General features: G+C 42.1%; 1 protein-coding gene across 1 annotated transcript in view; it reads left to right on the top strand.

Annotated features, from left to right (window-relative positions):
- The window catches only part of ptprz1b (protein tyrosine phosphatase receptor type Z1b), a 52,993-nt gene that overhangs the window by 27,175 nt on the left and 8,515 nt on the right, over window positions 1-17,303 (top strand). Inside the window, exons 3-14 of the mRNA XM_035679899.1 lie at window positions 5,104-5,283; window positions 7,264-7,415; window positions 7,521-7,616; window positions 7,716-7,782; window positions 7,993-8,150; window positions 8,845-8,995; window positions 10,745-10,929; window positions 12,209-12,335; window positions 12,428-12,480; window positions 12,999-13,502; window positions 13,672-13,864; window positions 14,489-14,716. Of these exons, the coding sequence (XP_035535792.1) occupies window positions 5,104-5,283; window positions 7,264-7,415; window positions 7,521-7,616; window positions 7,716-7,782; window positions 7,993-8,150; window positions 8,845-8,995; window positions 10,745-10,929; window positions 12,209-12,335; window positions 12,428-12,480; window positions 12,999-13,502; window positions 13,672-13,864; window positions 14,489-14,716 (2,094 nt within the window). The remainder of the gene's footprint in view (window positions 1-5,103; window positions 5,284-7,263; window positions 7,416-7,520; window positions 7,617-7,715; window positions 7,783-7,992; window positions 8,151-8,844; window positions 8,996-10,744; window positions 10,930-12,208; window positions 12,336-12,427; window positions 12,481-12,998; window positions 13,503-13,671; window positions 13,865-14,488; window positions 14,717-17,303) is intronic.

Genomic DNA, 17,303 nt, shown 5'->3' with positions numbered 1-17,303 from the left:
GTGTGTGTGTGTGTGAATGCATTCATAGACATTGATTCTTGCAGAATAAAAATGACTGAAGTCTCCTCTCACACAAAGGAGAAATTCTTATTTTTCTGTTCAGGCTTCTGCTGTGTTCTACTCGAAGAAGCAAACTGAGAAACTGATTGAAGCCTGCTAAGACAGCACAATTGCTCTCTAATAGCAATATAGAGATTTCAGAGAATAGGGAGATTTGTTTTTTTGTCCAAAACATTCTAGATGTTCTTTCTATCATCTGCAATCATCAGAAACTTCTTCCTGTTTTGTGCCGTAAAGCATTTCTCCTACCGATCCGTTCAGGGAACTTTTAAGGGTCCAATACGACATGCAAGGCGTAGTGATGGGCACGGCACTTCTTCTGAGTGTACTGAATCGCAAGACATTGTGAATTTAAAAAATTAATTTGGAAGATTTGTTCAGTGCTTGACCAGAGACTGCGTAGTCCCAAACGAAGACCTCACCGAATTAAAGCAAAGCTCACTGTTCAATTCAGCTCGCTAATAGGTCTATTATAGAGGCTGCCTTATTTGTGTTTACAGTAATTAAATAGTGTCAGTTCATTGATTTGTGATTTGTCATCGGTTCCAGCAACTTGAATGTGGCCTTTTTTTAATGTCATTATAAATTGAACGTCTTTGGGTTTTGGACTGTAGATTCGACTTTTCTTTAATTTCACATGCTAATCTGAATAATATAAATATAATATGATAAACATATTAATGGACAATGCAAATACTCACTAGTTCTAAACTAATGCATCTAAATCCACAAAATGCTACATCTCAAACCTTTCAGGATCTAGACTGGGGTCCTGGATGCGTGAGGATTTATGTGTGGTTTATTGTGCCAGCCAGGCAATGATGCAGATTCAGAAGCACCGCTGTGGGTTAAATTGAACCAGCAGCCGTTTTTTGCTTTTAATATTTGATACATATTCAGCTATTTTTGCCAGCAGTGATGAAAACAGGAGCAGACAGTCCCCCCCAAAAGTCAAGCCCTACATTATTCAATTTAATAATCCTGCATGATTTCTGAACAGTTAGCTCGCTCAGCAGTGCAGAACCTTTCCACAGAGGGTGAAATCAGCTCTGTGTGTGTGTGTGTGTGTTTGTTTGTGCAGTCCAAAGGAGCTTAATTGGTGTGAGCGTAGGCGGCAAGAGAGAGACAGACAGTACACACACATCTGTGTCTTTGTGCACTTCTTGTATATCTGCATGAAACACACATCTGTGTAGTGTATCTGACAGAAAACACTTTCACTCTCCTCCCTCCGTGTCCTTTCGGTTCTGTCTTCTTCTGTCCTTCCCTCTTGTCCCCTCCACCCATTCTTCTCTTCAGTGTGTTCTTTATCGCCTCCTCTGCTCCTCTTTGCACTCCTACCTTTGTGTCCTCTGCTGCTGCATCTCCTTTCTCCTCTTTGTCATCTTCGCTCCTCTCCCGTCTCACCTCTCCTCCCTCGAGAGTGAGGGGTGAGCTGAAATGATCTGGCTGTCGTGGGTAAAAAGAGCAGCAGCCGCATCAGGTGTAAATGGTTTCTGCCGTGACCACTTTACACAGCTGACTGCTCTTTGAGCTGCTGCCGAGCACAAAGTTTCTTCACTAAGTTTCCAGACATCTTTACTCTTTTTTCCCCCCTCGTCTTTTGCAGTGTTACAGATTTAGTTCATAGATCAAACTGAATGAAATCTACATTTTAAAGCAAATCATGTCAAATTGGGTTATTTCCATCTTGAACACTTTAAGCATAAATGAGCATAAATCCCACATGGTTGAACATGAGTAAATATCTTTCTATTCTTCCTACAGAACTTAAAATTTGTATTTTATTGTGTGTGATAGGCCTATTATCTATTCTGTTAATAGAGCGAGAGAGAGGGGGAGAAAGCGGAAAACAAGGAGAAAAAAAATAGTATTATACTGCTTATAATTTTTTCTCAAAACTGCAGACTCTCTGCTTTAAAAGTCTCCCGTTTGTATTCGACAGCAGTAGGTACACTGGCAGCATCAGCAGACTTTATTCTGGGACTACTAAGAAAAAGCAAGTGGAACTCAGAGATATGAAATGTAATTTCCATATTTAATCATCCAAATTTTACTCCTTGACTCAATGCGAGTGGGTGTGCGTGCGTGTGTGTTTTATGGATTTAAATGAAGACAGGAAAGTCTAGCTTCGGGGGATTTTTGTCATTCCTTTTTCCAACCTGTCAGCTACTTGTTGCCATGGTAGCGTTATGTCAGAAGAGTAACTTGGTGTGTGTGTGTGTGTGTGTGATGATGCTGACTGATGCGGCTGCAGAGGCCAGATGTGGTCATTGACACGCCGACAACCCCCTGTCATTTCCCCAGCCCACAGATGCATGAGTACACTACTCGCACTTTCATGCAAAATATAGGTCACGATGGAAATGTGGAACTGACGAGACGTGCAATAATACACACTGTGATCAACGGCTTCCCTAAACTGGCAGAAAACAAAACCCAATTTAGAACGATCAAACATGACAATAATTCTGTTTTGACCTCTAATTATAACATTTACCTTCAATCAGTGTCAATACAATGTTAAAAATCAGCTTTATCTTGTGTGTAAACCAGTCAAAAGTCATTGCGCCAGGCCATCAGAAAGTTACAGCAGCGTGAATGCAGGTCCCCGTCCAACCACAACCCTTTTTGTGTGTTTTTACATTTGAATGAGCCATGCTAGCTGTGTCTGGTTCCAGACCACTGAATCTGCGCCTAAACCCTCGATGTGCAGGCGACACGAGAAAGGCATCAATCCGTCTAACTCTCTGTAAGAAAGTGTGTGTGGGAAACATGTTATGGTCTGTGCAACTTATAAGTCGACATGATTGACACCCAGAAGGTGTGCTCTCTTTGGCTGACTCGAACACACTGTTATTGGCAGGAGCCTGCAGTAAACATGGCAAGTCCACTGTGTACATGTCACTGTTAAAATGTGACATGTCTTCACAGAAAACACAGGTAGCTCCTTTTTCATTTAGTCTCTCTTGTCTGTTTGTGATCTGTTGTTTGTGTGCAGGATATGATACTAGACTACTGTTGTTCTAATGTAACTCTGAAGTGCAATTTAGTGGCTGTTATGTCACCTTTCTGTTTGCTGTTTGTTGGGTTGCTAAGAAAAATAATCTCCACAATCCTACTGGAGTCTTACTGTATATGTGCACATTTTGGACTATTGTGTCTTGTTCATTCTCACATCACACAAACAGCCAAACACACATCACTCCAACAGTGTCCAGAAGCCACAGTATTACAGGAGGAAATTAAACAATTGTTACTTGTAGACATGTGACTAGTAAACAACTCCTGTAAATAAAATACTGCTGGCTGTTGCTGAACCAGTGGGTTTAGTAGACATTGTCACCAAAATCTTCAGTCTGTTTCCGCAAGTTCACCTGTAACTGACAAATCAGGCAGCAGTACAGCCAAGATTTTTCTCTCCTTCTCTCTCTCACTCACTCACTCACTCACTCACTCACTCACTCACTCACTCACACACACACACACACACACACACACACTCCCACCCAACAAGGAATGTAAAGCCAATACCTGTTAAGTCATGTGTGACCAGTTACAGTTAAACCATCTGCTCTGACCTCATTAGACCCATTGTCTTCACTGTGTACTGTAAAACACACTCACACACACCAGTGACAAAGCACTGCATAAGAAGCATCTAATGACGCATTCCCATTATCCAGTAAGTCTTTGGTCCGCATACAGTGTGACTAATAGAATTTTTTTATTATAATATAATGTTTTTCCTTTTTTCACCCTGTAATCTCAACCAAATTTCTTAGATGATCTACTGATGCGTGCTATATCCTAATCTTCATGACAGTAATATGTTTTTGATCTCTTTGTGTTGTTGTCATACATTACATTATTTGTCAGTTTTTCAGTGTTCTCTACTTTGTTTTTATCTCAGAAATATTAGTCAGCATAATAAATGCAGTTGGGATGCTGAGACTTCCCTGACTGTGCCTGGAGGACATGACTGAATGTTAAGAGCGGATGAATGCATGTACCGTAAATTAACACATCCACTCATGCAAAGACAACAAGCTGCTCGTGCTTGCACACATATATATGTGTATTATATAAGTATATAGCAGTACCACAGGTTACTGATGGACCACGTGAAGCAAATATTTTACACACACACACACACTATATATATTTATATATGCCCCCCCCCCAAAAAAAGGAATATTTAATATTACACATATCATGTCAGCAGATGTAAATGCAGATAGTGTGACATGCAGTCATGACTAAATTTTAAATTCAGACATGAGCTCATAAATAAAAAATCTTATGAGCACTGAAACAGAAGGATGTTCCTTTTGCTTTTCCACCTATGCTGTTCTGATTGGGGATTTTGTGTTGCATGTTTGGCTGCAAATTTGGCCGTCCTGATGTCGTTCATATTCTTTTACATAATTCATGGGAAAACCCTTGTTAAAACACACAAATACACACCAACACACTCCTCATCAATAAGTATAAACAGAATTCATGCTGTGCAGTCCCCCCTGAAAAAATAAAAACAATTCTGAAAATTCAAGGCATGCACTCATGCATTAATAATGCGTGAGTGCAAGGATAAAGTGAGACCTGAGGCCAACCAGTAATGTTTCACCTACATTTTGACAACCCGCCCTCGTTAGAGCTGTACTCATTTCACAGTTACCATACTGTCTGTAAACAGAAATACACACTTTTAGATGTATTGTACAGGTATATTAAAGGCGCCATGTGTAGCATTTCAACATCCATACACCATGACTGCATTTAAAGGGCCAGTGTGGAGGATGTAGTGGCATTTACTTGTGATATTTCTGCTGATAGATCCTCCTAAATGTTCCACACTGGACCTTTTTTAAAATTTTGCATTGAGTGGGGAACCTGCTCGACCGCTTTTAAGCACAAAACCGCAAGAGGGCGCTGTTTTAACAGCAGAGCGCAGCTGAGCTTCCAGATCTTCTGCTGACAACAGATGAACAAGAAACATTTATTAATTTATTTTGTCTGCCACTCTCTCTCTCTCACATATAGGTACCCTAAACCAGCGCAACTGGGGTAAAAAGTACCCATCCTGTAACAGTGCCAGGCAGTCTCCTGTGGACATCGATGAGATGTTCACCCAGGTCAGGCTGCAGTACCAGAATCTGCAACTCGAAGGCTGGGACCAACTGACGGCGGAGTCCAGCACCATCCACAACAACGGGAAGACTGGTAGGTTGATGTTCCTGCACTGTTATTACTACTATCTACTGTACATCTCCTGCAGAACCTGGTTTTCTTCTTTGAGAAGTAGATCAAATAATCCACTGGAATTTCAAGCTTAATTTGGCCATGATCAAAACATTGTGGAAGCCATGTCTGCAATGTCATACTGCATAAAATCCAACTAGAAGCAGCAACTAGAAGAGGAAGATACAGTCCACAGTAGATTCAATCTATGGAAATGCTTTTGACATTATTCTGGTGCTGTAAAACATGACATCTTAATCCCTAGATGTGGAAAGGAGCTTAACTTTTCCAGATATAGAAAGAAAATCATTCACAAGGTTAATGAGAGAAAGAAGCAGCAAGGATTTAAAGGAGAAAGAGTCACAGTGAGAGAGAGATGGACCAAGTAATTGAGAGAGAGGCAACTGGAGGGACAGCAGTACAGAGAGATCATGTGGAGAAGGAAGGATGATCGATGTCGAGAGGCAGAGATGAAGCCGAGCAACAGAAAAGAGGCAACAAAAGAGCAAAAAATTTATGTAGAGAGAGATAGAGCAGTGGAGAGACATTGTGAGGAGACAGTGAGAGGAGAGGCAGCGTGTGGAGTGATGTTTGGCCTGATAAACAACTGAAAACTGTCTGAGTTATCGTCACCATCTTTCCAATACAGCCTGGGCTGTGTGTGTGTGTGTGCACCCCCTATACGTTAATGGTTCTAAAATTAATCTTTTTTTCTATGTGAAGTCAAAGAGGAAATTGCATATTAAAACAGATATTGCATAGCTGTCATGATATTATCAGAGAAATATATGGCCTGCACAGTCTCACTAAAGTGAATGTTATATCCTGTTGTGAATCAACAAAGTCCTTCAACAAAGTAAGGTGAACAGGGTCTGCTGTAATATGAGAGCAAGCATCACACAATTTACATCTGCCCGGCATTAAATTGCAGACAGAGTTAGCAATCAGCTGGTGGACATGGTGGAGCGCTTGGCTGATAAGAGCCAAATATTTCCCTCAGCAGCAGGTGGACTTTAAAAGCAGAGCTAAATGAATAGCTGAATACCAGCCCTACATCAGTCAGGTGGCCAGAATTTCTAAATCACAGCTAATGTTGCTCTGTAGCTGCTGGATGTGTAAATAAAAGACCTTTTGCTAAGTTTGCCTGCATAAGGCAACAAAAAGGTCATGATATAAGACCCTAGGACTGGGCCATATAGCCAAATCATGACGAGGTGGGGCGGGGCTGGGTCCTTGCTGCAGCAGCCTGAGGTTAAGGTCCGACCTGTGGCCCTTTGCTGCGTGTCATCTCCTCTCTGGCTCCTCCCCTTTCCTGTCACTCTTCAGCTGATAATGTGACTGTTTTCTCATATGGTATTGTTGCTGAGTCATCATGAACTGCCTGTGGATTGTTGTAGATTGTGACTGGCGACATGTTGCATACTCCAACACACTCATGCTATTAATGAAGTGTATATTGGCGATATATATTGCTATTGTTTATATGGTAATTATATGTAAATGTTCTCTTTTGGTTGCTCCCAACTGGCCAAAAAAGTCAATTAATGCAGGTTCAAGTATTGTTCACGTTAATTATCACTGTAATTACAAATAACAAATGTTGACTGCCAGAAAACATTGCTAACAGACCAGAATATCCACATTTAACGCATGAATAGATGCACAACAGATCCACATATGTGTTTTGAGTTACTGCTTCCCCCCATCTTGCCAGTTGCTTAGAGGCAAATTTGGAAAAAGCTTTGGAGCCTGGTGGCCAAGTGGCAACCACCACCGCTGACTGCTGGGGGACTGAAAGATGTGGCAATCAACCACAGCCCTCAAACATCCCCCTGATTAAACCTGTTGTAGGAAAAGCTTGACTCTGGCAGTCACCAATAAAGGGGATTGTTTTTTTCTCTGTAACAACTGGGGGGGTCACCATAAAGGTTAAACTGGTGTGTGTGCATGTGTGTGTTTTAGTGGCCATCACTGTGGAAGGGGAGTTCTTTGTGAGTGGAGGAGGGCTGAGCTCCAGGTTCCGTGTTGGTAGAATCAACTTCCACTGGGGGCGCTGCAACGTGACCTCAGATGGGTCTGAACACAGCCTGAATGGGATGAAATACCCTCTGGAGGTACAGAAATACACAACATCTGTCGCCTATCCATCAACACTTTTATCGTTCACACATTTGTCTCCCAGAGTTCAGCTCACCTACCTGCTTCTCGCTCTCGTTCAGATGCAGATCTACTGTTACGATCCAGATGACTTCCAAAGTCTGGACGAGGCTATTAGGGAAGGAGGGAGGACCGCTGCCTTGGCGGTGCTCTTTGAGGTGGGTCAGCCAGTTGAGTTTGAGATCAGTCTGTGATTAAAATAAAAGTGTATATTTGTCTGCCTGCTCCACAATAGAAGCTCATGTTCTTTTCCACAGATCAGCCTGGAAGACAACGAGAACTTCAGTCCTGTTATAGAAGCCGTCAACACTGTCAGCAGGTTTGGTAGGTCTCTTCTACATACAGTGCTACCTCTCTCTCATCACTGGGTAAAAATGGATCCACAACAGATCCTTCTAAATGATACAAACTGGACCTTTAACATACAGTCTGACATTTTTAAAATGCCTGTTCCCAGGTGGTGGTCCTATATCTTGAGACAAAACAGTTATTACTTGTTTGTAACATTTTGTTTACTGACTTTTTATTTTCCAGGTAAGAGCGGATCGATGGAAGCCTTCACCTTGCGGTCCTTGCTTCCAAATAACACAGATAAATATTACATCTACAATGGCTCACTAACTGCACCTCCCTGCTCTGAGACGGTGGAATGGATCATCTTTAAACACACTGTAGCTATATCAGAAACACAGGTCAGTAGGTTTTATCACACACACACACACACAGACACACACACACACACAGGTGTCCAATGCCAATTTCTTTCATTCATAAGGAATTGATTGATTCATTTCTTTTGAAATCAATGACAGTGACTCTAACTATTAAAATAATATCATTGTGTCCGATGAAAGGCTGATACTCAGTTCAATATTAGGCGTATGGAGTCATAATGCTTCACAATATTGATGCTTGATCCCAGGCTGAAGACCTTTAAGGAACTCTGAGGAGCGGCGACTTTGGATGAAATCATCTCTGTAGTAATTATCAATTATGTAGCAGACTAATGGAGAGTGAATGAGGTCATGAAAGTGGTTGTGTGTATATTACATATGCACATTTGTGTGTGTCTGTGTGTAGGTGTGTGTGTGTGTGTGTGTGTGTGTGTCTGTTTGTCTGTTTGCATGATTGAAACGGGGGTGGCAAGGCATGACATGGGCACATTGTAGCGAACCAAAAATAGAGTAGCGCTGTCTCCCTGCCTCCGCCTGGCACCAGCACAAACCTCTTAAACAAACACACACTCACAAGCATCAGTGTTGGCTTTATTTTGGCAACTGCATAGACACAGGGAAGATGCAACAGACACATGTTTATTTTCTTTGTTTCAGTTCCTGTCTTCTTTCTGTTCGCCCATCCTCTGTCTTTCTGTCTCTGTGTACCCAGTTGGAGGTGTTTTGCGACGTGATGACGATGGAGCAGGCTGGGTATGTGATGCTGACGGATTACCTGCAGAACAACTTCAGGGAGCAGCAGCAGCAGTTCATGGGTCAGGTGTTCGCCTCGTACACCGGAGTGGAGGACGTGCTCACACCCAGTACGTCATCAAACACACAAACAAAAAGTTTACCACATGTTTGTTTCAGTATGTATTATTTAGACTTTTAGACTTTTTACACACCTCAGCTAACTGAGCCAAATGTAGGTCTAACACCCAAATCTCCATGATTATGTGAAGTGGTAAACATAACTACATACTTCCCATTACACTGCAATACTGCAAGTTAAACCAACGTGTGTCAAAATGGTATCTAGATACTTCCACTGTTGTCTGGTAATCAGCAACAATTGTTGCACAATTCAACCCTTTTCCCCCTCAGCCCTAACCCCAAGAGCTGCCCTCTTCAACCACTGTAACCTGTTAAAATTCCCCATGTTTTTTTCTATTGGATGCTGTTTTATGGAGTCAAATAAAGCTCAGGAAAAAAAAAAGAGGAAAAAATGTGAATGGTATTTCTAAAGCATGAACACAAAACAAGATGGACAGAAAAATGACCATTATTTTGAAATAATTAGAAAATCAATTAATTGTTTTTTGTTTTTTTTTGTAGTGCCTTCTTGTGTCTTTTCCACCTCTGCTCTTAGTTCTCAGTTTTGTTTCTGTTTCACTCTTCTCGTTCTCTGTGCTGCTGAGCCTGTTTTGACACGGGTGGGGGCTCAGTGCCCACAGGCCATCCAGCAGCTTGCTAGGTGGAGAACTGATAACTGTGCTACACGACTGCAGCTTTGTTTCCAAGTTTCTTCTTTGATTTACAGTGTTGCTTTTTCTGTTTACAGTTTTTGGTTCAAATTAAGATGATTTTACAGAATTATTTTTATTCAATTTACATTACACTGAGCTTAATTTATTGTATTTTTTAGTCTTTGGAGCTAGTCATGTGGCTTTTAATTTTAACGGCAGAAATCTCAGCAGCCAAATATCAACTGAGAAACTGGTATTGATCAACAGTTGCTATTAACTCCCTGCAGATACAGTTTGTTATGCTTGGGTACTATGAAGAAGTCTTCCTTATTAGGCTTTAAAGACTTCAACCCAGAGTCTCCACTTCTCCGGAGCTCTAAATCTATTCACTTATCTAATTTATACCAAATTTTTGGCAGCATGGTGAAGGATATTAAACCCCTCCTCAGGGATCAATATAAATAATACATTATTAATCTTATTTTTCTCTATAACTGAAAATATTGCCCGTCCTCTGCTTCCTTTCTAGCTGTAACGCTGTCCTCCAAGGTCAGCCTCGTCGTGATCATCAAAAGATATAATTCACAACGCTCTCCATCTTCATAATGTCGACCCTCAAGTAAAGTGGGTCTTTTGGGTTGCCAGGGAGCTCGACTTTGTAGTTTAGTGCCCCTGCTCCTCTCAGCGCAGGCAATTTATTTTTGCAGCTCTTTTTGAAATTGAAATAAAGTGTTCAGAAATTCAGAAAAGGGTCTTTTTGCCTGTAACAAATTCATGCAGCCATACACACACACACACACACACACACCTCCCACTCATTGCCACGCTCACCTCCTGAGCTGGGCTCTTTAAAATGTATTTCTGTTTTCTTCCATTTCCAGTGGAGTCGATTAACGTCAAGTCACCTTCAGCAGCTCAACTTAATGTGGGATGTCGCAGCGTTTCTGTGCTGTTCATGTTTAGATGTCCAGTTGTACCTTCAGTGTTTCTTCATCTCTTTCTTTAAGGCTTCCTATTGAGTTTTCTGCCACATCCACACTAATCAATATTTAAATGTTCTTACCAATCTTGCCCTCTTTTTTTCTCTCTTTCTGCCATCTCTAGTCTGCAGCTCGGAGCCAGAGAACGTTCAGGCCGATGCCCAGAACGACACGACCATCATGGTGATGTGGGAGCGTCCCCGCGTGGTTTACGACACCACCATCGACTGGTACACGGTCACCTACCAGAGGCTGCAGGGCAGAGACCAGAGCAAGCAGGAATACAGAACAGACGGGGACCAGGACGTGGTACGAAAGAATCTCTTCACATCTCTTCACAATACAGAGAAAACCAAACAGCTCAGCTTTGACTGCATGTAATGTATTTGCACCATTATCTACAGGCCACACAGGTACATCTGATAAATAGATAATAGGTAGAAATTACAGCCATTCCCTTTTCTCCTGCAGCAAATATTAGAACATCATTTGTCAGTCATCCCTCCGCTCTCACTCTATCCGTCACACTCATACTGCTACTGCTGTTGGGATCGGGATTGATCAAAGTGATTGATTGATCGATGGTCATGATCAATCTTGGCCTCTCAACGGGTCATCGAGCATCCCTTAAAGTGACCAGCAATATGTGTGTATGTGCATTTACATGTATATCTGCGTGCGTCTGTGTGTGTATGTGTGTAGATGAGTCATCAATATTCAGACCAACGTACTGCGACACAAGTGACGGGCCGTTAGAAAATGTAATCCCCACCTTTTGCTTGCAGACCTTCCAGTATGTTTGGAAGTGCATTATTTGTTTTGTCTGTGTTTTTTATTTTTTAAAGGTTCTTTATATTGATAAATTAGGAGGGCTGAGCTAAACTACAACCAATATTATCTATATTAAATGTTTGCTTTACAGTACATCATACATTGCTTTACTTTACATTTTGTGTTTGCAAGAGTTTAACATACTACACAAACACACTGTGGTAATGCAATTATGACTAGATTATAGTCTCTATTATTATATAGAGATGTACTCAAGTTCATAGTATAAAGCTATAGAGCATGAGGTAGCTTTTATGTAATAATTATTGGTGTATGTGCAACTTGAAGTTATATTCTGTAAATGTCAAATACAACATGGTTAGCAGTGTTCATTTATGACTCATTTCCCAGCAAATCTGTGATTTCACCCAGGGGTATTTGTATCCCGGGGGTACTTCTGCAGTCACCAGGCGGCACATGGAAAGATTACAAAGTAGTTCAGCTAATTGATGATGCTTATCTTTAGTATTTTTATTGTCTCAATGACCAATAAACCACCACCTATGATAAGCTGACTGCACAGGACAACCCCCCACCACTGACCTTGACACCAAGTGCTGCAAATGAGAATGAGCAATTGGAGAAATAGATAGAGATCCAAGTGGCTGTAGCATGAAGGCACACTTGACAAAATACACTGAAACAAACAGACCAAACATGAACAATTCCAGGGTCATCATCATCACATCATCATCACATCAACAGTGTTAAATAACATTCAAAATCATTCACTCATTTAAACTGTGTGACTTTTCAGGGTGCCATCATCCCCAGCCTGCTCGCTAACAGCAGCTATGTGGTTCAGGTGGTCGCTGTTTGCACCAACGGACTCAGAGGACGATGGAGCGACCAGATTGTAGTGGACATGCCATTAGAAGACCCTGGTACAAACACACACACAAATACTCCTACAAAGTAAGAGCATATATTTGAAATGCTTCAGTCGACAGTCTTTGCTTCTTTCCTCTCTCTGTAGAAAGCGATTCAGATCCTGACACTGTCACAAAAGACTTGGAAGGCAACAAGGAGGTAGGACCTGATACCACTCCGCATGTTGGAATTGAATTTGAGTTTTCTCTGTTTTCACTCATATCAGTGAACCTGATTATTATGCAAATTATTGTAATTATGTCAGTAGAGGCTTGTCATTGAGTGTTTGGAGAGCAGCACAAAAGGTTATAAAGGACTTTCCAGCATGTTTAAGAGGGAAATCTGAAACACTATAATGCTGCTGTGTTTACTGAGAGAACCAGCACAGCCTGTGCTCTTCCAAACTGCATTAATGGATATTACTTTATGTCTTATTATGAGTTCATTTGAATGTTGAAGAAGTAAACAAAACAACTGCACCACCACTCTGTCTTTGGTTAATATTCACCTAATTTAAGGAAGAAGTGGTGACAGCATGAAAGCCCTTTACGTGTTTTTGTTCCCAATGGCCTGTCCCTCATGATATACCTGGTATATAACCAAGCACCTTCTGACACAGCTCCATTCAGTAGTGCCCTTTTCTTTTTTTCTTTTTTCTTTTTTCTTTTTCTTGGTAGGTCTCATCTAAAGCCAGATGGGAGAAACCAGAGAACCAGAATCAGGTGGATTTGTCTCCAGAGGACCACAGCCCCGTGGAGGAGATCCCAGTGGAGCAGACTAGAGTTTACCAGAACCAACCTAAGCACCAACAGAACCAGCCCGGACTCCAAACCCAAACAAACCAGAACTTCCCAGTCCAGGCCAGCACCCGTTCGACTCCAAAGACTCCCTCCGAGTCTGCCGTTTTACAGAAAACGCGACTCAACCAGAATGTGAAAAAGAAGCCGATTTGGAATAAGGAGGAACCCGATTATGTGAATCAGAACTGGATTGACGAGGACCAGGAGGTCCCAACACACCAGCCGATCAATAAGGCAGGTTTTGACGGCAATGGGGCAATATGGGTAACTGATGTAACTGAGCAGCCAGGCTTCCTGTTTCCAGTTGCTCGGACAACTACCCTGCCGACGATCCGCCGACAAATCACAGAAGAGGCCTCGCTGTCAGTGCTTCCACATCAGGTAGTTCACTGAACACGTTGCCTATTTTTCTCAATGGGTTTATTTCCTTCATCCTTTATTGAAAATGTATTCAATATAATACCAAATTGTTTTAGTTATCCAAAAATTTGTTCATGTTTCTTCCTTATCCAAGAAACCTTTTTTTGTGCTCTGCCTTTTCTACTTGCAGTCAAGGGATCCACCAGACCAAGCTGATGAAACTGAGCTCCCCTCTCCCCAGTCGGACCTCTACACCCCTCCTGTGGAGGACATCCAAGTCACAGATGTCTTCTATGAAGACACAGTCAACAACTCTCCACTAGAAACCCCCACCTCTGCCTCAACAGTGTCTGCTGCTGCTGCTGCTGCTGCTGTGTTGTCAGGTCAGATTTGATTTGAAGAGCTTTTTCTTTTTTTTGGCACTCTTGTTTACCAAAAACATCTTGGGTTGGTGCTGCTGCTGCCTTTCTGCAGTGCCAAGGAGGAATTTAAGCTCATAAATATTTGAATAGGTACCAGCAGAAAATGTTTCCTCTGCTGGACGCTTGCCACAGATTCTGCTCAGATTAACACTGATGTTTAGGTTGTGTTGTTTTTATAGCTTGATTTTAAATTGAATCTTGTTTAAATGTATACATTTAATAAATGTTTCAAATAAAAAATATGAACAGCTACTGCTGCTTAAGTGGTAATCATAACAGATGGCTGTTGAATGGTTGTTCACTTTTGATGTTTAAGTTTGCTAACCTTGTCTCGACAGCCAGAAAAGATGTTAAGATGTCTATTTAACTAGTGTTTCTTGTTTTTGTTGATTGTTTAAAAATGTGACATGATGTCTCATTACATCACTTCACATGACGTCCTACATTAATTAATTACATCATGGCACGTCAGATCATCATGTCGCCATGTGACATCACATGAAGTAACATCCCGTTTGGCCATGTCATGTTGAGATGTGGCAACAGGTGTCACCATATTATCATTGTTTGCGTTCTGTCCCACAGGTAACGAAATGGATGAATTCTCACCACCGTCCTCCGACGATGGTGATGCCCCTGTAAACAAACCCCTACCAGAAACCATCACCTTAGTGTCCTCCACACCCTCCCCCCTCTGGATAACGGCGAGGGCAGCGACCGCCAGCAACACACTCGCTGAGTCAGTCTACAAATCATTCACCACCTCCTCTCTGCTCAGGGTGCTGATGCACACAACCCAGCCCATGTTTAATGGTAAGATGAACACCCTCTCTACAAAGATATATCATATACCATTAAAGATGTGACTTTTACTTCCTTTACTTTTAAATGCATCTATGAATTTATAATGGGAGGGATTTTACATGGCAGCAGCATGGTATAAATAAATGTTTTTATGTGGTGGGTTGACAGCTGGACTTAATTGCGGCGGATGATTGCCTGTCTCCTCTAATAGCCCACTGCTGTTGGCTAATCACTGCTGTGCTCTGCGATCTCGGTGGCATGTTGTATAGTGGCATGATGTAGATAATGCTGGTGGTGGTGGTAATGATGATGGTCGAAAAAGAATAAGCTGGCGTCGATGATGATTAGAGTGATAATCAGCGGCTGCCTCACTCTCTGAACTGGTTCAGAAATTAAATATGCTCTGATGCTTGCTGAGTTATGACTCCACGTGAGGTCGTACTTTTCCTGGCTCTGTATAATCTACTCGAGTCCACTCAAGCTCTGTGATTAGCATCTACTTTTGGGATTCCTCTTCTGGGTCTGCCTTCTTTTCTGTGGCTCAATGGTGCACTCTGGTGGTTGTTGTATTTTTCCTTCTGTCCTTCTCACAGAATGCAGGGTTCACTTCATCTACAGTGGCGCCTTCTCTGTGTGTCTTCACTTTATTCTCTTTATTCAGGAAACCAAAAAATAACTTGAAATTCTTGGTTCTCTTCTTGCATTTTGTATGTGGTTCGGGCATGATGATGCCAGGAAACCACCATTGTTAAGTCAAGACTGTCCTTGTGTCTGAATTTCTCAACTTCAGTCAAACTATACCTTATTTGGGACGTTCAATTCTGACCTTTTCTTCCATCTTTCCTGGCATGAGAAGCACATTTTGAAAGGACACTTCACAGTGCTGGTGTCCTGGAAAAGTTTTCTGTCAGACCTTTACTTTGGCTTTTCTTTCAGCAAATACACCCTCTTCCAAGGTTAAGGACTCAGCCACTGATCAGTCCTCTGGCTTAACAAACTCTCCTAACGCTCCTCGTGGAGTGACTGCCAAGCCTCCAAATCCTGCGGTCTCAGTCCCACAAGGAGGATTCTCTGCTGAAGGAGATTTATTCAGTGTCACGTCTGAGTCCCTTGACCCTTTTAATGAATACATCAACAGTTTCCGTCCTTCTGCTGAAGATAAGAGGAGCGGCATTATCTTTCATCATAATGACAAGACTGCTGAAGAGCACTCTATTGTCCATGCACAAATGGATTTAGTACACCCTCAGACCTCTACCACTTTGGGTTCTCTAGATCGCTTAATCACTGCATACTCCCTTCCTCTCGTGCCTGATAATGACTTGAGTACCATCAACTTATCAAAAACATACACAGTTGAGGGAAATACCCCAAATACTGATGGTAGGATTCAAGACGGTCTGAACATCTTGCCACTTCTCGACAATGAAGAGGATGGCGGGACGGATAGACGTGAAGAGGAAAAGAACTCATCATTCTTTGACTCTAGTGGATCAGGCTCTGGCTTTTATGGCAACAGGCTCAATCAGGAGTTTGATGGAGTCACTACAGTGAAGACTGACCTTTCTACTATTCTAAACTCAGCTGTTAGCTTCAAGGTGGATAACACTGTGAAGAAAAGTAAATCAAGAGGAATTAAGATGGATAGTGAAAAATACGATGTTACAGATGGGGGAAGTGAAATAAGTAGAAAGAAAGAGAGTGAAACAGCCGCAGAGACACAAAGTGTACACGACACTGTGAATCCGAGAGTGAGGAAAGTGGATGGTGAACCAGATGAGAGTGTCAGACGGCTCAATAGCACAGCAGGTTGTGACACGCTGGAAGAGAAAGAGAGAGAAACTGAAGGTAAGACTTTAGCAGGAAAGATAATATACTCTGAGACCGGCAGTGGGGATAAAATTGAGTCCTATTTTAGAATTTTTAGCTGGCCTGAGGACGTCCATGGTTCTGGTGATGGCGATGGAGAGAGAACAAGAAAAGTAAAGAAAGTCAGCGATGACACACAAGGTATCAAAGCTGTCAGTAAAAATCAAAGTGGTGGTGGGAGATACAACAAAGAAGTTGTATCTGGACGAAGGGATCCAGGTCTCCAACTGTCTGCCAGTCGAGATAAACCTACAGCAGAGTCCCCACTGTTTGGCAGCAGGGAAGAAAATGACAATGGTGGTGGAAATGATGAAGAAAAGAGAAACATAAGTCTTGACAGTCACATCGTTGGGGGTAACCCGACTCTGGAGGATAACAAAGAGGGAGACACTGATGGTAAAAGTAATGGGGGTCTGAAGATGGAGGAACACATCAAAGGAGGTGGTAAGGAGGACAGTGATGCAGCTGTGATTGGAGAGAATTTACAGCAGTTCTCAACTGTGGACGGGTTGTTGTTTCATGCTGCAAGAAGTCCTGTGTTGGGGCGTCACGTCCCTCTGCTCAGACTGACAGATGGCAGCAGGGCCGCAAAGGAGCAAACGGAAGGTAAATGTCTCTTAATGCTGAGCTTCTCCTCAGCTCTGCCTCTCTGCGACCGAATGCGACAGGGCAGTTTGCCCTCTTACATACTTCTTTCATACATACAAGTTAGTGTCAACCTACACGG

The sequence above is a fragment of the Morone saxatilis genome, unplaced genomic scaffold, assembly GCF_004916995.1.
Source record: "Morone saxatilis isolate NCDOM2014 unplaced genomic scaffold, NCSU_SB_2.0 Contig10, whole genome shotgun sequence".
In the NCBI taxonomy this organism is placed as follows: Eukaryota; Metazoa; Chordata; class Actinopteri; family Moronidae; genus Morone; species Morone saxatilis.
This window is presented reverse-complemented; position numbering and strand designations above follow the sequence as displayed.